Source organism: Pristis pectinata, chromosome 12, assembly GCF_009764475.1.
Source record: "Pristis pectinata isolate sPriPec2 chromosome 12, sPriPec2.1.pri, whole genome shotgun sequence".
Lineage (NCBI taxonomy): Eukaryota > Metazoa > Chordata > Chondrichthyes > Rhinopristiformes > Pristidae > Pristis > Pristis pectinata.
The window spans coordinates 7055166-7077339 of record NC_067416.1 but is presented as its reverse complement, the minus strand read 5'-3'; the positions used below and the strand labels follow the sequence as shown (position 1 = coordinate 7077339).

General features: G+C 41.3%; 1 protein-coding gene across 1 annotated transcript in view; it reads left to right on the top strand.

Moving 5' to 3' along the window:
• wbp1la (WW domain binding protein 1-like a) overlaps nt 1-22174 on the top strand; it is a 91308-nt gene that overhangs the window by 49867 nt on the left and 19267 nt on the right. Inside the window, exon 2 of the mRNA XM_052027701.1 lies at nt 21896-22004. Coding sequence (XP_051883661.1) covers nt 21896-22004 — 109 coding nt within the window. The remainder of the gene's footprint in view (nt 1-21895; nt 22005-22174) is intronic.

Genomic DNA, 22174 nt, shown 5'->3' with positions numbered 1-22174 from the left:
CCAGCATCCTTGACATTTTCCGAAGCGACAATCTAAATCCTGAAAACAGTGAAATCTTTTCGTCATGTCCCATCTAGATCTCAACCAATGGTTTTGAATATATGTCCTCTGTTACTGAGCTCTAGGAATAACTTTTCACTGTCAAAATAGCTCACTGACTTGAGCACCTCCTATTTGTCAATTATTGACCTTTTCTGTTGGGAAGTAAATGGTATTAACTTCTCCAAACATAATCACCTCAGCCCTGGTAAATCCCCCCTGCACCTTTTTAAGATCTTCACATCTTTCCAGAATTTTATGCAGTATTCCAGCTGAGTCCCAACTGGAGGTTTAATAAGTTATGGCATGATCTCTTGCATTTTGTATCCTATTTTTTTTCAAGTGTTCTTATCAACCTGCCTTGCCACCTTTTGAGGATTTGTGCACTCGGACACCATATCCTGCCTGCTCATTGACATTATTTTAGTAACAGAGATGGTATTGTGTACAGTGGATGGGAAGGACTTAAAAATAGAGTAATTGTGAAATGAGACTAAACTTGAGTTGGAAAAGCCTGAAGATTGTGGAATTAATTTGGGGACAAGAATCTATACTCAATGGTTCTAGGAAAGAATAGATAGGGATAGGAGATGGAAGGAAATTTTTCATTGTTAATAGTTTAGATGTGTACTCTGCTTGAAGTCACTGTGGCTCAATAGGGTAATAGGTTTTGAGAGTTTAGTCAGTGGTCCTGTTTCTAATAGTGGGATGCTAATGAAGTTCACAGATGGTCCATTCAGCCTCATGAGAATGAATTCTTTTTTAATAGCTGCACCTCTCTGAGAGCTCCTTTGTAGGGAACACATGATGAAGTTAACATAAATTCTTTCCAGTTTTCAATTTTACAGAAGTATTTATCACTGTTTTGATATTATTTGCCTCAAGACCTGTATCTTATTTGAAGTACTGCTTTTTCTTTGCCATTGCATTTAGGATTCCTATCTAGATAATTGCTGTGGGCTGCAATAAGCCCAACTAGTAATGTTGTTCCTGTTGGGAATTGTTTTCTTTTGTTGCAACTTCCTATGTGCCTTGTATAAAATCCATGGAATGAGTTTCATGAAGAAGCTGCTTTGTTGCCTGTTTGCTGTGTTTTTATCAGTTTTTGTTTTGCTTTGCTAATAATTCACGTTATTAATTCCATTAAATGGAAGCTCTGTTGGACCGTAAGATATAGGAGCAGAATTAGGCCATTCAGCCCATCGAGTCTGCTCCACCATTCAATTATGGCTGATTATTTTTAACCCCATTCTCCTGTTTGAAAATATCTGTGCAAAATAATACCAGAGCTTAATATGATTAATGTACATTACATAAATTTTGTATTGGGTTAGAGAAATGGTCCAACCTAGATAAAAGGATACAATGCGAGCCAGTGAGAGACTATTTCCTTTTGGCTTTTGGTTGGGGAAATCTAGTACAGGGGGCATCGTTCAGAGATAAGAAGTGCCTCCCCACTTAAACAAGTGGAATCTGGAGTTCAATTCTCCCAAAAGGCGAGGGTTGTTAGAAGTATTCTGGACTGAGAAAGTTCTTTGTTGGATAAGGGAATCAAGGGTTCAGGAGCAAAGGTGGATGATGGCATTGAAGTTAAATCTTGTGTTCTGATTGGTGGAATAGAATCATTGACAGTGATAGCTTGGATTTATGTAGTGCCTTTAATATAGTAAAATATCCTGATGTGTTTCACAAGGATGTTCTCGTATGAAATTTAACACTGAGGCACCCATGAGATACTTGTTTAGGTGACCAGTAACTTACTGAAAGGTGAAGGTCTTAAGGAACATTCTAAAAAGCAGAAAGAGGGACCAGGTTAGGGGAGGGAATACCAGAAGTTGAGACCCCACCTTCTTCTGAAGATGGGACCAGCTATGGTGGGGAGTGGTTAGTAGGCCAAAATCAGAGGAGTACTGAGATGTTAATGAACTGCAGGTGATTACAAAGGGGAGGGGAAAGGCCATGTAGGGATTTGATAACAAGTATGAGAGTTTTAACATTGAACTGCTGTATAACGAGGAGCTAGTTAGCAAGCAGAGAGCTGATGTGTGGATGGAGCTTGATAGGTGTTGGGATGCTTGCAGTACTGTTTGGGATGATCTGTAGTTTACAGAGGGTTCAAAGATGATGTGTTTAGGAATGGCCAAGCCCAGAGAGAGAGAGCAAATGTATGCATGAAAGTTTCAGTGAGGTAGGAGTGGACTTGAGCTTGAGAGGCTGAGTGGTTTACTCTGTTCTTGTGTAACTGTGTATCTTAATCCTGCAGTAGGACCCTGACCCGAAACATTGACCGCCTGCTTTTCTCCACGGATGCTGCCTGGCCTGCTGAGTTCCTCCAGCATCATAGTGTTTTTCATCTAGATTCCAGCATCTGCAGTCCTTTGTTTCTCTAACTATGTATCTTAATCTCATTGCAACTATTATTGTTTCAAACAAGTCTTGCTGATTGAGTTGATTGTAGGAATGAAGCAGTTAAATTGTCATTTATCCAGCTGAAACCAGGTGTCAGTTAATACCTTAGTTTGAAAACTTTGACTAATGTACTGTGAGAAAAATTTAGTTAGCACCTTCCACCCATTTATGCAGGTAATACTTGGATATTGTATCAAATCAATATGTTCTTTATCAAGCATGTGTAAACCTATTTATTTATTGGTTCACCTTTGGCGTTGCCAATTTTTAAAATTTAACGCAAATGATTAGTTTGTTGGGAAATTGTAGTTCCAAAACTTGCAATTACTTCTCAAGTTCATCTTATGTAACCTCTGCAGCATAGAAGACAAACATTTGGCTTGTAGTGTAGAATTCTCTGAGTGAACTTCCAGTTAGTCCCAATTTTCCCATGAAGTTTTGATTTGGATTATTCAGAGATGTGAGATGATGCAAGAGTATGGGTAAGGTCTGTTGGTTGTAGACTTTGTGTATTGATCAATTAAACCCTGGATAAGGTGGTCATGTTTTTATAGATGGGCTAGCTACAGTGTGGTTAAGTCATTGGACCAGAATCCAGAGGCTAGATCAATCAATAGACATGTGTTTGAATTCCACCAAGGCAGCTGGGCAAATTCAAAGGAATGAAATAAATCTGGAATGAGAAGACTTTAACCTGGTGAATTATCATTAAAACTCCTTGGGAAATCTACCATCTTTGCCTGGTTTGGGCAACATGTGACCCCACACACTCTGGTGATTGGCTCTTCACTGGCTCCTCAGTTTAGGGATGGTTAATAATGGACAGTAAATCCTAGTCATGTCAGTGATGCTGCATTCTTTGAGGAGATGTAAAAAATCTCCAACCATGGAAAAGCACAGCTACTTAACAGAAGAAAACTGGCAGGTCATCGAAACTTGAAACAGCTCACAGGTCTCTCCCTAGCTTCCAAAAGCAAAAGGGAGCATGTTACTGTGAGAGTCAGTTGGTACCATTGTTTGCAAACTTCACTGACCCCATCTGTACCATGGAGAAAATTTAGTTAACACATTCCACCCATTAAACAGCAAAGATGTTTTTGAAATTTTCATGGTTTGCGAGAGTGACTGGCCCATCTGTTTTTGAGAAGGTGAGGTGTTGGGTAGCCAGCTGGAGCTGGAACTTGAGTAGAGAAGGTACATCACCATTGCTGTTGTGGAAGGAGTTTCAGCATTTTGCCCAGAGATGAAGAAATGTCACTGCCTTTCCTCTTCTTGGACATGGCTTGGTTGGGTTAACATCTGTCATGACCAAATGATGATTCAGTTTATCCGTCAGCTGTTCAGATAACTCTGGCTACTTTTGAAGACTATTTGGATGAAATCACCCCAGAAGTTCCAAACTTGTATTCAGTGTGCAGTGTTCAAATCACCATTAAATTTACCATTCCCATGTTTTCTTTTGGCACATCTGTGCTGCTATTAATAGGATTCGATGATATTCATTGCAACAGAAAGGGAAATGCAGAGTTTTTGTAAAATGCACCCATCCCTACCCAGCGCCAATTGGGGGGACTGGATTTGAAGAATTTAACAAGACAACCTACAGAACCACCCAGTGGCAAAGTCTGCAACTGCACCCCAACTATTAGAACAAGCAAAACTGAAAGGAAAATTATTTGAAAGCGTGACCAGAATGGTATATACAGAAAGTAAAGCTCTGCAGATAAGACATTTGATTTTTTGTTACCCAACTGCACTCAGAGTTGTTGTCCAGAACTCTCATTAAGCTACAAGAGTAACATGCATCCCTTCCAGATTTTCTGTATTGTTTCAGCAGGTAGCAATGATATTGGCTTACAGAAGCTGACTGTCCTCAGTACGTGGAGAACATCCACTTTGCAATTGTCTGTGTTGGACAGGTGAAATGGCCAGATGAGCTCCTGTTAAGAGCCGTGTGGTAAAGGGAGTATTTTCTGTTGAGGAAATGCTCTTTTACTTCTGCCTTTTGATTAATATTTGCTTCTTTCCTGGTGTCCTTGGGGAAATAGCTGAACCAAAGCTGGGATATTATTTTCATTTGCTCACCCCTCTTTGCTGATTCTCCTACAGACGCTTGCATTTCTGTAGCACCTTTCACGCTTCTTATTTCAGGAAGGTGCAACTGGAGTCTTTGCAGCGTACCTCCTAGTTCCAAACTTTTCAGCGGAGATGCTTTCTCACTATCAACCTTTAATCAGCTCACCTCTTAAATTCCAGTGAAATTTTTATAACTGGAAGTCCAAGTGTCACTCTGCACTAATCTGCTGGAATATCTTTCCTAACGTGTGGTGTCCAGAACTCTTCCCAGAACTCACTTGGCATCTAACTAAAACTTCCCTCTCCGGCCACACTACCTAATTGCTTTTTATTTCATTTGGTGTCAGATTTTGTATGATAACATTCCTGTGAGGTTACTTAGCCTCATTTTATTGTATTAAACGTGCTATTTAATTGCAAACAGATATTGAGGATTTTGCAGAGTCAGCATTGCTGGCATCCTTCCAGTGCTTTGAGGTGCCTGCTGTAGGTAGTCCCAGGCCCCGAAGCACATGGGAGTCTTGCCTGTTGGCAAGATGAGTGGCTCAAGTAGCACAGTGACCCAGCAGGGAGCTGGGTTGGATCCTGACCCCGGGAGCTGCCTGTGTGGAATTTGGACATCCTCTCCACACCCCAAAGATGTGCTGGTAGGTTAATTGGCTACTGTAACTTGGGTTAATGGGGGGGGCAAAAAGAATTGAAAGGAAGTTGATGGGCATGTGTGAAAGAATAAGCTGCAGGGTTACAGCGAAATAAGGGGAGAGGAAATGGGACTATTTTGGAATTGCACCCCTGGAGCTAGCACGGACCCAAGGGCCGAATGACCACCTTCAGTATTGCTATGAGATCAAAGTTCTAATCGCACACATCCTCCTACAATGACCAGACTATAATGTTCACTTGACTGACAGACTCCTGAAAGAAGCATTCACCTCCGAGGTCCACCATAGCAAGAGGTTACCAGCAGAATGGAGGAAAGGCTTCAAGGATATCAAAGCCCTCCTTAAGAAATGTAACATCCTCACTGACTCATGGGGATCCTTGTCCCATGACCAATCAAAATGAAATTAACGTGGTTCATTTTGGTAGGTCAAATATGATGGCAGAATATAGTATTAATGGTAAGACTCTTGGCAGTGTGGAGGAGCAGAAGGATCTTGGGGTCTGAGTCCATAGGACGCTCAAAGCAGCTGCACAGGTTGACTCTGTGGTTAAGCAGGCATATGGTGTATTGTCCTTCATCAATCGTGGAATTGAATTTAGGAGCAGAGAGGTATTGTTGCAGCTATATAGGACCCTGGTCAGACCCCACTTGGAGTACTGTGCTCAGTTCCTCACTGCAGGAAGGATGTGGAAGCCGTAGAAAGGGTGCAGAGGAGATTTACAAGGATGCTGCCTGAATTGGGGAGCATGCCTTATGAAAACAGGTTGAGGGAACTTGGCCTTTTCTCCTTGGAGTGACGGAGGATGAGGGGGGGACCTGAGAAATGTATAAAATGATGGGAGGCATTGATCATGTGGATAGTCAGAGGCTTTTTCCCAGGGCTGAAATGGTTGCCACAAGAGGACACAGGTTTAAGATGCTGGGGAGTAGATACAGAGGAGATGTCAGGGGTAAGTTTATTACTCAGAATGGTGAGTGCGTGGAATGGGCTGCCGGCACAACGGTGGTGGAGGCGGATACGATAGGGTCTTTTAAGAGACCTTTGGATAGGTACATGGAGCTGAGAAAAATAGAGGGCTCTGAGTAAGCCTCGTAATTTCTAAGGTAGGGACATGTTTGGCACAGCTTTGTGGGCCGAATGGCCTGAATTGTGCTGTAGGTTTTCTGTTTCTATGAAACAACTGAGAAGCTCTAGTCTCTTGAGGACCAAGCAGAAGAAACTCACCATCTCCCATCCACTGGTCATGTCAACCACCAGCGGCCCCAGTGCCTGTGGGTCCCACATTGGCTTCATAAGCCACCTCAGAATCCACAGGGACTGCCCAAGAAGGTATGGTTGCAAGCAGTTGTTATATAAAGATTTGGATGAATAATCATAATAGATATATTTTAAATTAACAGAGTCATGTTATTCTAATTGGTGATTGGCTTATTGTCACATGTACCAAGATACAGTGAAAAGTTTTGTTTGTGTGCCATCCAGACGGGTAATTTCATACATAAGCACATCAAGGTAGTACAAAAGGAAAGTCAAAAGTACAATAACAGAATGTAGAATATAGTGTTACAGTTATAGAGAGAGTGCAGTGCAGGTAGACAATAAGGTACAAGGTCCAGGATGAGGTAGATTGAGAAATTAGGGGTTCTTTATCGTGCTAGAGGTCCATTCAAGTCTTGTAACAGTGGGATAGAAGCTGTCCTTAAGCCTGGTGGTACATGTTCTCAAGCTTTTTTATCTTCTGCCTGATGGAAGGGGGGAGAAGAGAGAGTGCCAATGTGGGAGGGGTCTTTGATTATGTTGCCCTCTTTCCTGAGGCAGTGAGAAGTTGGACAGAGCTCATGGAGGGAAGTCTGGTTTTCGTGATAGAACGTCAAGTTTTCTGTTCTAATTCATTCTCAGGATGAATGCAAAATGGGCAAAGTTATTTTTTCTCTATTACTGGTTGCCCTTGAGAAGGTGTTGATGTGCCACCACCTTGGACTGCTGCAGTGCATATGGTGAAGGTGTTTACAAAGCATTGTTAAAGGTGGTTTTTAACCCATGTTTGCTTCTATCCCTTGTGCTATTGTTTGGCTTGGAAACAACAATGACCTCTCAGTCACGCTTTCCCCAGCCATTAACAAAACAAGTCCAATGCAGGCAATGGTTGCAGTTCAGGAATTTAGCCTAAATTAGGGTGGGGGTAGGGGCACAGATAAACTGGATGATGTTTGAGGTTGACCAAGAACATATGTTTAAGTCTGTTTATGGCTGAAACATTTAACACGGGACGGATAATTTAACATTTAGTCATAAACAAGCAAATGGCTATAATGACAGGCTATTTATGTCCTTGAGTATTACAACACATCTGCAGGGTAGTGTGGGGGAAAACAAATTCCGGCCATGGTTTTGAACTTCAGCCGGTCGATGGTAAAACAGCTGACTTGTGGATGAGACCATGGTGTACAGTGATGTAATTTATTCTTGGCCGTGAACGCTGTTACCAGGTCCCAGCAGTGTCCTATGTGAGCCTCGCCTCTGAGACTGTTTACTGACATTTTCTGGCACTTATGCAAGCATCAAAATAACACACGCGATGGGGCCTGGACTGCAGATGCTGGGGAGTAGTTTCTCTGTGAAGATAACTGAAGTTCAGTTTTTCATTCCTTGCCTAGGTTTGAAATCAATTCAGTATGCCTTTCCTTCTGAGTTCCAGACAGGTAATGCTGCTGACTTCTTGCTTTTGCCTGGGATTTGCTTAACGACACTTCCTTCTCCCCACCACCTCTGCTCCTCCTCGCCCCCTGGCTTGTGCGCTGAACTCTGCATGCCTGATATGCATGTGCTTCAACCATTATATAGAGATGCATTGCACCGTCTGAATCAAGTTTCTGGTGACTGTCATGCTTGGTGTTATAACTCTGGATCATTGTCGTGTAATGCTGACCTGCTGGATTAAAATAGGTCAAGCAGAGAGTTTGTGCAGTGCCAAAGCTGATGATGTCAGGGTGAGAGGAGACTCATTTGATCGAGCAGACAGTAAAAGAATGCACGTGAGATGGGGGTATGTCACATTCCTTACTGATTTGTTTGATTCCAGGTGCATGTCTCTGCTTTTCTCACTCTTACCGGCAGTTCTTGATGGCTTGCTGTCTGCGCCTTACTTTATTATCATAGCTTGCACGCTCTCTTTTTCGTTGCCTGCTTGAGCTGCACTCTCCAACAGCTCAGGAAGAAAGAAAAATGTATTTCTGGAGCCCCATTTCACAATCTCAGGACGTCCCAAAGCACTGCATATCCAATGAATTCTGTTTTGTACCCACTGCCACTGTTCATGCAGCAGGTTTCCATAAACAGCAGGCAAAACCTTTTGGGTGGATGTAGAATGGATCCAAATTCAATGGCAGATTTTGAAAGGACATTTGTTAAATACTTAAAGCGATCTAGTATTCTGGGCTGGGGGTTAGATTCAGATTAGCTTATTGTCATATACACAGGATGCAATGAAATTCTTGCTCTCGTGAAGCTCATGGAGTAAACATGGTAATAATGAATACAATAATAAATACAACGATGTGTGCAAAACAGCAGAATGGTGCAGAGGTTGTGCAATCTGAGGTAGTGCAGAAAGAAATGCTGAAGTGACAATAATGGAATTACTCAAAAGTAGAGTTAAGGGTCTGAGATCATTGCAGCACCACAGGGACGGGGATTAGAATTTAGTGGCATCTCTTTCAGAGAACCATCACGGGTATGATGAATTGAATGGCCTGATTCTGTGATCCTGTGAGTTAATATTAGGCAGGACACTGGGAGGGCTCTGCTGCTTCTCTGAATAGTGCCTTGGGATCTTTTAGGTTCATCTGAGAGGGCAGGCCGGATCTCGGTTTACTCTCTTGTGTAACAGTGGATATTCTTTCAATAGGGCAGTGCAGTTTTAACTAAGATATTGCACTTAGATCTCAGGAGTGGCTCTCTGAATGCACAATCTTTCTGATTGATAGTACTCTACTCAGTTGATGTTGCCACCTTCAAGATTGCAAAGAATATTGAGAAAGTCTAGTCCAGGTAAATTGTGTTATGTGTCATGAGGCTTAAATCCTGGGAGATGACAATGAAAAGTTGTAAGCTAGGACTGAGAATCAAAATTGGGTGGGGGGGTGGTCTTCCACCAAATGGGTGTTTGAGTTTTGGAGCAAGTTATGGGGGCGTTGGCAGTACAGGTGGGCTCAATGGAAAGTGGATACCCCTCTGAACTGGGGTATCATTTTAAAAAAAAAATATGGTGGCAGTGATTTATGAATAGGGGGCTGGTTAGTGGCTTTTGGTGATTGTAAGTCAGTGTTTCATGTCAGTGTACAACTTGACAGACCAAATGGCAGAAATTCCCATTGTGTGCAGGTTTTTTTTTATCTTGGCTCCTCCTAGCCTCTCTTCTGGTGTAGAGTTTCTTGCCTCCTTCCTGTTCTCTAGCATCACACCCAGTAATGTTACAACTATCACCTCAGCTGGTTCATATTTCCCTTTGTAGCATTAGCTGGCTAGAATGACTCCTCTATTCTGACCGAGCTTTGAAGGTCATTTCTCCTTGTTCTGTTTCCATTAACATCGAGTAAGCTTAGAAATTGCATCTGCATATTTTCCATGCCTGTACATGTTAACATATCACTTTGGAGAAATAAAATTTGATACATCTTTCTCCACAAGCAATGATTTACTTACTTTGGTTGAAACAATTTCAAGGTGGGGACTTCTATGCTTTACTTTATGGTTATTCTCTATGGTTACCTTAAAGTACTTTATTTGCAAGCTAGTATATTGAAAATGTAGAATGTATATTTATTGGTTCTGAAAGTCATTAAAATAATCCTTGTATTTCATCTGTGGGGTTAGAAAGGAATGATTTCATACTTGTTGCATTGTTCACAACTGTGACACCCCTACCTACCTTCCTGATTTAATGCCCAACAGTAGGGAATTGCAATATACTGTATTCAGGGTAATATGTAAGTAATCACAGTACCTTCTAGCACAGAAGGAGGCCATTCAACTTATTATACATCTCTGCTGGATTTTTGAAAGAGCAAGCAAATTGGTCTCATTCCTTGGTTTATTTTCTATAGCCTACAACTTTAAAATGTATGTAATTCTCTTCTGAAAGTTACTGTTGGTTGTGCTTCCTGGGGAGCTGTGTGCTACCAATCAGAATGACCTGCTGTATTAAAGAAATCCCCCCCCCCCTTTCCTTTGGTTCTTTACCTTAAATCGGTATCCTCAACTCACTTGACATGGGTATGATTTTTCCCAGTTTATTCTGTTAAAAACCCATCACATCCATTAAATGTTCTTTACCTTCTTAACAGGGCGGCAAGGTGACACAATTAGTGCCACTGCCTCACAGCTCCAGTGACCTGGGGTCGATCCTGACCTCCAGTGCTGTCTGTGTGGAGCTTGCATGTTCTCCCTGTGACTACATGGGTTTCCCCCAGGTGCTCCAAATTTCATCCGACATCCCAAAATTGTGCTGGTTGGTAAATTAGTTGGCTGCCGTAAATTACCTCCGGTGTAGGTGGGTAGTGGTAGAGTCGGTGGAGGGGGAGTTGATGGGTATGTGAGAGAGAATAGTGTACAGGAAAATAAGTAGAGGAGTGGGATTGCTGCAAGAGCTGGAATAGACTCGATGGGCCAAATGGCCTCCTGTGCAATAAGAAGATATGAAATAAGATATCTTTATTAGTCACATGTATATTGAAACACACAGTGAAATGCATCTTTTGCGTAGAGTGTTCTGGGGGCAGCCCGCAAGTGTCGCCACGCTTCCGGCGCCAACATAGCATGCCCACAACTTCCTAACCTGTACATCTTTGGAATGTAGGAAACTGGAGCACCCAGAGGAAACCCACACAGACACGGGGAGAACGTACAAACTCCTTACAGACAGTGGCCAGTATTGAACCCCGGTTGCCGGCACTGTAATAGCGTTACGCTAACCGCTACATTACTGTGCCTGCATGAACCTTGCTTTCTTTAAGGACAAGCAGTCTTCTCCAGTCTGGTGCCCCAGCTGAATTACTCATCCCTAGTAAATTTTCTCCAAGAGTTGCCAGCACAAACTAATTATATACTTAAAGACAATAAATCCTACATGTGTTAGTCCTAACTGATTAGGATCTGGGCTTATTCAGCTACCTTAACATCCAATTTCCTGAAGTAACCAACACTTGTCAAACATTGGTCTTGTAAGACCAAAGTCACCACTTGTGCTTTGAGTGGTCATCAAAGGGAAGTCAAAGAGGGGAGAAGTGAGTCAATGTCCAGATTGAGTTTTACGCTTTAGACCTAGAACTGAAAATGAACAGCAAGGACCAAAGATAAATGGGTGTTGTTGCCTTTCAGTATTGAGAGACGAAAGGATTTATTGTAATAATCCAGGGAAGGAAACATTGTTTTAATGGTCTAGACATGACACAAGTGTGTCAGAAATGGATTTAATGGTAAGTTTCAAAAATTCTAAAATGTCTATGGGCCTGTACTCAATGTTTAGAAGGATGAGGGGGGGGAATCTCATTAAAACCTACCGAATACTGAAAGGCCTGGATAGAGTGGACGTGGAGAGGATGTTTCCATCAGTAGAAGAGTCTAGTATCTGAGGGCACAGCCTCGAATAAAGAGACATCCCTTTTAAAGCTGAGATGAGGAGGAATTTCTTCAGCCAGAGGATGGTGAATCTGTTGCCACAGAGGGCTGTGGAGGCCAAGTCATTGGGTGTATTTAAGGCAGAGATTGATAGGTTCTTGATTGGTAAGGGGGTTAAGGGTTACAGAGCGAAGGTGGGAGAATGGGTTGAAAAAAAAACAGCCATGATTCAATGGCGGAGTGGACTCGATGGGCCAAATGGCCTAATTCTGCTCTTATATCTTATGCTCTTATGGTGAGTTTGTATCTTCAAAAGTTGAGGATGGGGTAGGAGGGAGAAGATAAATGTAATGGAAAAAAAGCTAGGAAGTAGGACTGTTCTTTTTGAAGTGTCAACATGGGCTTGGTAAGTTGAGCAGCTTCCTTCTATAAGGTATGAGTCAAAGAAAAGGAAACATACATTTATATGGCAGCTTTCACAGACACTGAATGTCCCAAAGCACCCTGCAGCTAAGGAAAATGCTTTTGAGGTGTATTCATTTATATAAGAAACTGAACAGCCAATTTGCAAGATCCCACAAACAAAACACCTCAGTGGTAATCATCAGGGTAAATATTTGCCAGGATGTATACTTAAATTATATTTGCAGTTCAAGAAACATTAGAAAAGATAGTCTGTGTTATGATCACCAACCCTGCCTGTATTTTGTTTGACCAAAGACACAGCTCTAGTGATTCTACAGATGCTGCCTGATTTGCTAAGTGTTTCAGCATTTTCCACTTTTAAGTTTTCTGACATCAGCAGTACTTCGATTACTGCTGCCTAAATCATAGAAACTTTGAAATAACCATTTGCATCATTTTATCCCACTTCCTTAATTGTTCACTCTGCTCTGTACCAATCCTGAAGTATTTAATTCGTTGTTCAATGAAATTGTGATTGGCTGCTTATCAATAACAATGTGATAAAAGTCTTCCATCCTTGAAAATAATTATTCTTCCCATTTACTTTTCTAGTATTAGTCATTTTTATTCACCACAGAATGTGTGGATGCTGCTAAGGTCAGCATTTGTTGCCCATCCCCATTTCTTCTTGAAGGTGGTGGTCTTGAACTGCTGTGTGGGGAGTTGTAGGATTTTGACCCAGCAACAAAGAAAGAATTGTATCCACTTCTGTAACTTGAAGTATGCCCTCTAATTTTGCCCTGCCAAAGTCCTGGTAGAAGAGACCCTAAGCAGGACTATGAATAAGGAGCGTGTGGGTGTGGGGTAGAGTAAGGCTCTGCAGGGATCTGTAGACTGTGATGAGTTTTCAGGTTGATTTGCTGGGGGATAGAGAAGTTGTAGTTGGTAATGATTACATTGCTGAGTGAACAGGATTAAGTGGTTGCTGGAGTCCAGAAGGGTAACATAGAACATTACAGCACAGTACAGGCCCTTCGGCCCATGATGTTGTGCCAACATTTTATCCTGCTCTAACCCGTCCCTCCCACATAGTATTCCATTTCTCTGTCATTCATGTGGCTATCTAAGAATCTCTTAAATGTCCCTAATGTATCTGCCCCACAACCTCTGCCGGCAGTGCGTTCCATGCACCCACCACTCTGTTTAAAAAAAATAAAACTTACCCCCTTACATCTTCCTCCAATCACCTTAAAATTATGTCCCCTCGTGTTACCCATTTTCGCCCTGGGGAAAAAGTCTCTGACTCACTCGATCTATGCCCCTTATCTTGTAACAAGAAGAACATTGCGAACTCCAGCTTAAGATGATAAAACCACGATTAATAGGTTAACTTCAGTTGGTGTGAGGTGGCAAAGAGTTGATATTTTGGTAATGGAGGTAGTGATAAATTTTGCTCTGGAAATCGCTTGAATTTATTGTGTGATATTGCTGTGTTTCTGTAGCTCCTCAAAAGCTTTTTTTAAAAACACATGCTAATTTTTTTCTGTTATTACATTGTTTGAATTGACTTTGTGGTAAGACTAATTGTTTGCTGCAAGTTCTGCTGTTGGTCCCAACCCTCTCCAACTTGTTGCCTGAAGCATTGACAATGATAGACCTCTGGCATTCTTAGTCACTAGCCTACAGCACAAGATGCTGTTGAAGGAAAGTAAGATGAGCAAATGTACTCCTCCACATTACTATGGGCATATACTTTGGTTTTTAAATGTTTGGTATCCATAATTTCCAAAACAGTACTAGAAGCACTCAGCAAGTCAGGTAGCATCCACGGAAAGAGAAACAGTTAATGTTTCAAGTCCAAGAGCTTTCGTCAGAAGTTGCCCATATTTGGAAAAATCAGGCATGACTCCGTGTGCAGAGTTCTTCCCAATGTTTGGGATCTGTTGGGTATAGTGATCTTTCCTCTGTTTTGTTTTGATGAAAATCTAGTGGAGGTAGCAGCCAAGTGTTTGGATTTCAAATGTGAGATTGACCATTCTTTGAAAGATTCTGGTTTCCAATTATGCTTACTATTCTCTCATCAAATTCTGTTTCTGTTGAAATCCTTTCAGAGGGAAGAGAACTTCTGCGTGTTCACACACCACTACAACGAGCATTCATCCTCTGACCTTTTATTCTGTTTCCCGCACCAACACCCCAAACAAATGCCAAGAACACCTCCCTGCAGTTATTCTGTTTTTTTTTGTGTTGCAGTTACGGCTCACCTCTGCTTTCTGCTTAGATTTGTACTGTTCCCGTATCTGAAGACTTCAAAGCTTCTCCCACTTCACGGTCTTTTCACGGTCTTTCGTGTCACTTAGCAATCGTTTCTCATCTACTTGGCCTCTGTGGTGCCCCATCCAAAACTGAATATCTTCAATCTTTTTATTAATTTTCAAATTAATACAGATACATATAACATTGGTAATTATACACATAATACAAAGAGATCAGGAGGATAATCATGTCATGTATAGTCAAAGAATAAAAAAGAATATATTCTAGGCCCCATGGTTTCTTGGTAAATGAATATATTACAAAAAAAAATCAAAAGGAGAAAGAAAAAGGTTTATTATATAAAAAAAAACCAAATCGAAAAAAAAATTGTAAGTAATAAAACAAAACAAACTTAAAAAAAATTTCAAAAGAACAAAAAACTGGACTGATATTTCTCGATGACCAAAGAGCATTATTATGTCGTCAACTCCGCTCCTCTAAGTTCAAAGATTATTGAAAAGGGATCTATATCATAAAAAAATATTGAATAAATGATCTCCAAACTTCCTCAAATTTAAGCGAAGGATCAACAGTACCACTCCTAATTTTTTCTAAGTTTAAACATGATACAGTTTGAGAAAACCATTGAAAAGTGGTGGGAGGTATTGGATCCTTCCATTTAAACAAAAAGGATCGCTTGGTCATTAATGTAACAAAGGCAGTCATACGACAAGCAGCAGCAGATATGTGGCCAGATTCTATCACTGGTAACCCAAAAATTGCAGTGATTGGGTGAGGTTGTAAATCAGTATTCAATACAGTTGAAATAATGTTAAAAATGTCCTTCCAATATTTTTCCAAAGGAGAACAGGACCAAAACATATGTGTCAGGGAAGCCACCTCCGAATTACATCTATCACATGTAGGATTTATATGGTGATAAAAACGGGCTAACTTGTCCTTGGACATATGAGTCCTGTGAACCACCTTAAATTGTATCAAAGAGTGGCTAGCACACATTGAAGATGTATTAACTAATTGAAGAATTTTCTTCCATGTCTCTGTGAGTAAAAGTATCTGCAGTTCTCTTTCCCATTCATTCTTAATTTTATCAAGTGTCTCTGGACGTATTTTCATAATTAGATCATAAATTATTGCTATCAAGCCCTTCTGATAGGGATTAAAGCCTAAAATTTTTTCCGTAATTTCAATTTTATATGGAGTCAGAAAAGGAGGCATAGTAACTTTTAAAAAATTTTTAATCTGTAAGTATTGAAAAAAGTGTGATTTAGGCAAATTGTATTTATTAGACAACTGTTCAAAAGATTAAAAAAAAGTTATCAATGAATAGATCATGAAAACATGTTATTCCCTTCATTTTCCATAAAGAAAAAGCTAAGTCGATTCTGGATGGTTGAAAGAAAAAATTAGATTGAATGGGGCTTGATAAGTTAAAACTGAATATCTGAGTGCTTTTTTTTCCTAAGTATCGCTTTGACATGTGTTTCAAATGTTAAGTGTGCCTTATGAAAACAGGTTGAGTGAACTCGGCCTTTTCTCCTTGGAGTGACGGAGGATGAGAGATGACCTGATAGAGGTGTATAAGATGATAAGAGGCATTGATCGTGTGGATAGTCAGAAGCTTTTTCCCAGGGCTGAAATGGTTGACACAGGTTTAAGGTGCTGGGGAATAGGTACAGAGGAGATGTCAGGGGTAAGTTTTTTTTACTCAGAGAGTGGTGAGTGCATGGAATGGGCTGCCGGCAACGGTGGTGGAGGCGGATACGATAGGGTCTTTTAAGAGACTTTTGGATAGGTACATGGAGCTTAGAAAAATAGAGGGCTCTGGGTAAGCCTAGTAATTTCTAAGGTAGGGACATGTTCAGCACAGCTTTGTGGGCCGAATGGCCTGAATTGTGCTGTAGGTTTTCTATGTTTAACAGGCAACCCAGAAATTATAAACCCCTCCCTGCCCCTTGCCCTGATGAAATACTGAGGACTTTTGTGCAAACCTGGGTCATAGTAGATTGAAAGAGTCACCAAACCGAGAGAACTCTGCACCAAACAGTGCTGATGTTTGCTCTTTCCTAAATAGAATTTTTTGTAGGTTTTTAAATAGCTTCTATTGGGCCGAAGGGCCTGTTGTGTGTTGTATGACTCTATTCCTGCAAATGGGAGAAATGCAAAATCTGAAACATTTCACAACATTTAAACATATTGTCCAGTTATTTTGTAGACCTGAATTTAATAAAGCAACTAGAATTTGGTGGAGTATGGGACTGGTAAGAGGAGAGAGAATCTGGTTTATAGTTCACCCAATTTTAAGTGTCTAATGCTTTGTTAATTATAACATGCTTATTCAATCCAGTGGAAAATTGTGAATCCCAGATTACAGTAAATAGATTGCAAAATGTTCAGAGTTTTAGCATATCTATTTACTCTGGATTAATGGAAAACTAGACTTGAAAAGCTGTACTGAAATTGTTTATATAAACCAACTTTTGATGCCATTGCCCATTCTCTGCTGCGAGTTAGTTCATAGGAGAGTGTCTTTGCAAACTTGCTCATGACAGATTTTTTTTTCTTAAATTACTCTATGCTGCATGATGGATGCCAGTGGGTGCAGAAATTTGTTTTGAGCAACTTTGGGAGATTTAGCAGTTGAAACTGTGTCCAGCCTAGTTGGATGATCTTCGAGGATCTGGTGAAAGGAGGTCAAGATTCCTGATCTGGGGGTCTCAATTAACCAGGGCAGTTAACTTGTGGTTTAAGGAATTTGCAGCCATCTTTTCACATGGCTGTGCTTCATTTAACTAAGGTAAGAAGCCATGGAGATTGAGAATGTTTCCCGAAAGCAACAAAGTTCAGGAACTTTACATAGTATTAGTTATTTGGTACTGTGACATTGGCTTTGTTCCAGAGAAACTGTGACATTAGCCATAGATTCCTTTTTAACAGTAAAGTCTGACACACAGATGATTGCAATAACAATTTGTATTGAGTTAGCACATTTATACCTTCAATGTAATAAAATTTCTCAAGATGCTTCAGTTGCTAACCCAGAGGTAATGAGATTGGAAGCTTGGCTGAGAATGAGGAAAAAACTAGCTACCATATAATGCGTTGATGGCCTGTTCTAGAGTACTTTATAGCCAATGAAATGGTTTTGAAATGTAGTCACTGATGTTATGTAGAAAATGCAGCAACCGGTTTGCACACTGCAAGTTCCCACTAGCAGCAGTGCATTAATGATAACTGTGCTATAGTAACCAAATATTAGGCAGAAGGTGAGGCAATGTAGTTAAATTTATCCAAGAGAATCTGCGTTTTCAACGAGACCCTATAATTTGTAATCTGGACTAGCTATGTTCATTTTCATTTGATCAAAAGCTTTGTAGAATTCCACACTAACCTTTGAACTTGTGGGTCACAGTCCAACAATGCCTCAGTTTTAAAATTTTAGTCCTAGTTTTCAAATTCCTCTGTGGCTTTGTATGTTACTACCTCCACCCCAGCAAGCCCCTTGGAGCTTAGCATTCCTCCAATACTGGGCTCTCAACGTGTCCCCGAATTTGCTTTATTGTTAGTGGTGATGTCTTCAGCTTCCCAGACCCAGTTTTGAAACCTGTTTCCTTCAACTTTTCTCCTCAAAGCTGCTCCTTCACCCACCCTTCCGAGCAAGTTGTCCTAAAGCGGCTGCGTCAGTCTTTTATTTTTCGGTCTTTTTATTTCGTTAAGCTCTGTGAAGCACCTTGAGATGTTTAAAGGAACAATAAAAATGCAGATTATATGTTGAATGATCCAAGGATAATTACTTCGTCTGTGTATATTTTTCTCCCTGGCATTCCACTTGAGGTATCTGCACATCTCTCGACCTCGCAGCCTCCTTTCTGATAAGCTGGTCTCTGCTCATCCCACTGGTATTGATGGTATCACGCTGATGAACATGCTATGATTTCTGCATATCTGTGCAGCTTGATAGTATCTAGCGTTATGTACTATGGGTTCTTGGTCAGATCTGTGACATGCGTGTTTGCTTTCCAGTTGCACAATTCTGGAAGCCTTTGTGTTCTTGGACTTTTGCTTTTTTTTGGTTACTCTGGCAGCCTTTTAGTGCCAGGTCAAAATGGTTCTGATCAAAAGTGTTAGAAGTTTTCAGAAGCCTGGACTTAAGTGGTTTGACATATGGACCTATAAATTATTTTGTCTTTTATGTCGTGTATACTTGCAGTCTGCAAACATACTCTCTGCTTTCATGATTTTTGAGTCATGCTTTTATCAATTTATATAATGACAATCCATATGGATATATTTAGTGTGGGAACTTTGTGTACACATGTTTACTCTGAGGTTACATGCCCTTATTGGTAATTCTGCAGTGTTTCCCACTCTGAAGTTCCCATTCTCCCTCTCCACAAACTCTGGATTGCTCCACTTCTGCAGGAAAACTTTGGGGCCTTTCTCCTTCCAAAAGCACTTTGGTGTCCCGCTATTTTATGTCTTGCCCACTAGAAATTCCAAACCAAAACCTGAGCCAGTGGACCTTTTTGACAATGCATTGCTGAGGCACAGCTGGTAAAGATTCACTGGAAGAATATTGGGAATGCACCCAGCAATGGCCACCATCGTAGGCTCAAAACTAAAGCTGTTTTCAACACCCGAAGCAGCCGGAGGAACTCAGCGGGTCAGGCAGCATCTATGGAGGGAAACGGACAGTTGACGTTTCAGGTCGAGACCCTTCATCTGGGCTGAAAGAAGGAAGATGGCCAGGATAAAAAGACGGGTGGGGGTGGGGAAGGGGTGGAGCAAGAGCTGGCAAGTGATAGGTGGATCCAGGTGAGGGGGGTGATAAGCAGATGGAGGGAGGGGGAGAGTGAGAATGAGGTCAGAGGCTGGGGGGGTGATATGTGGTGGTGACAAAGGGCTGACAATGATGGAATCTAATGTAAGTGGAAGATGGAGCGTGGGAAGGGGAACCAGTGGGAGGAGTGTGGGGGAGGTGGGGATGAGGATGGTGGGGAGGAGACAAGGAGGAGGTGAGGGAGATGGAGGGTGGGGGAGGGGAAAGAGGGTGAATGGGGGCTGGTGGATCAGAAAGAGGGAAAAGGGACGGGGGGGGGGGGGGGGGGGGGGGGGGAAGCTGATACCAGAAGTTTGAGAGTTTGATTTTCCTGTTATCACATTCGAATATGAGGTGCATAAAAGCTGCTCTCTGCCCCTTTATGGAATTGCTTCTTATTACGGGGGGTAAACGTAAGATGGGGGTCATGAATTAAATGGAATGGTGGTGCATGTGTTTAGAAGAAGGCATCCAGACATAATGGCCAATATATTGGCTTTAAATTATTTGTAAACTACAGTGCTGCATTAGGGTGAAGTGAGGATGAATGTAATGGAGTGGTTCAAAAACTATCCATGTGATTCTGGTCACCTACAGTCATAAACTTTTATTCATGTGTAGAACAAGCCCTGGCATAATCAAAAGTAAATGGGCATAAAGCCAAAGAGGAGATATTAGGGGTGGGGTGGGGGGGGGTGGTTGTTGAAATGTTTGGTCAGAGGCAACTTTCAAGGAGAGCAAGATGAAGTAGTAGTTTAGGGAAGGATTTCCAGACCATGAGACTGGGCAGCTGAAGGCAATGAATAGTGAGGCTAAACAAACAAGAAGTAGTGGAACATCGAATGCTTGGGAAGGTTACTTGGTTGAAAGGGGTTGAAGTTCAAAACGGTTGTCCATTAAGGAGCTGGAAGGATGAGCATTGTAAATCGGAGGCATCGTGGTTTCAGGAGTTGAGGTCTGTGCCTAAAGGGCACTTGGTGTTAAGTGAGCTGACTGCTTTTGAAAACTGAAGACTGGAATCCTGACGGGGGGAATCATTGGAATAGTTGAATCTCGAGATACAAGAATGTCATTGAGGGTGTCACTAATAGGAAGGGCCGGGGCAAGAAGGGAAGCAAGTGAGATAACCAAGATGGAAGTAGATATCTTGGTATTGGGAGAGGATGTCGAATTCAACCTCGGCTCAGTTGGGATACAATTTTAAAATGCTTTTTTTTAATGTTCACACATTTTCATAGCCTGGTCCTTGTCAAATTGTGTATCTATCTATCGACAACCTTTTGAGATGCGTGTTCCTCCAATTCTGGATTTTCTGTATCCCCAATTTTTTTTCTAATGGAATTAGATTGGAGTGATTCATTGAGGGTTGAGAAAAGTAGATGGGGAGTTCAAATTGTGTTGCAAATTAATTTATGCTGGGTTTTGCTTGATCATGTTAATGAACTGTACACATTTGTTATCCCAATGTATTAACCCCTGGTGAAAAGCTGATGTTGATGGTAGCCTCACTAGCTATAGACCTTCATGGTAATTATATGTGGGCTAATTCTTTAGTGCTATTGAATGTCCACCAGTCATTAATCCTTCAGCGTGAGCACAGGCAAAGGTTATTTTACTGAACTTGGCAGCAGCTTGCCCTGGATTGTTTCATTGAATCTACAGGAAGGGCCAAGTTCTCTAGAGTAGTAGTAAGAAGGCAAGAAGAAACACAAAAGGTCAATTAGAAGAGCATTGTGCTTCCAAACTTGACTTCAAAATAGCCAAACATAACAAAAGAAAGCCAGAAGAGAACCAGGAGGAATCATTCTGCAGTTCTTGTATGAAATTGAAGCAGGATGAGTCGAGTTGGGGAAAATGGATTTTTAAATGAGGTTGATGTCAAACTAAGCCCATTTTCATTAACCATGCATTCCAATAAGACTGTAAACTAAAATTCTGGGTTCTGATGATGGATTAAACTAGGTTGCTAAAGACACTTCAGCCCCTGACCTAAATTACTGGCTTACATTTACTCCCATGACTTTCTAATAACCATGGGATACAGGCTTCCAGTTACTGTTGTACCATTGCATGCCCTGAAAGAAGACGGGGCCACGTTTTGACTGTTTTGGTGGCACAATGGTGCAGCAGGTCGCACTGGTACCTCATAGCTCCAGTGACCCTGGTTTGATCTCAACTTCCACTGCTGTCTGTATGGAGTTTTGCATGTTCTCTCTGTGACCTATGTGGGTTTCTTTGGGTGCTCCAATTTCCTCCCACATTGATAGGTTAATTAGCAACTATAAAGTACCCTTGGCATAGGTGGGTGGCAGAAGAATCAGAGGGAAGTTGATGGGGGTGTGAGAGAGAATGGGTAACGGATATAAATGGGGGAATAGGACTCTTGGGCTGACTGGACTCCTATATTATAAAACATATGAGGCATGTATGAAAGATATCTCCATTGCTGCTGCACTCCCTGAGTAATACATCCTAGAGTTTTATGCTCTTCAAATCCACAGCCTCCCGACACGGTTGAGACTGCTAACCACTGTGCCACAGCTATGACACCAGTTCTCCAGTGTAATCATTTTCTCTTCTTTTACAGCCCCAAGAAAGAGAAGCGTGCATTGGAGTAAACAACCAGAGTTATTTCTGTGAAACGGGGCATTGTTGTGGTGAATCGCAATGTTGTAACTACTATTATGAGCTTTGGTGTAAGTATTAATCCCCATGAGTTCCCACTGTGAATAGTCAGTTACCGCTGAGTTTTTTTACTGAGAGTTTCATTTTACTGATGTTAATTGATGATGAATAATGTCACCTTTGTGAACTTGTTTACTGAGACTCTTCAATATTTGTGAGGAGACCATGCCTGCAATAGCTT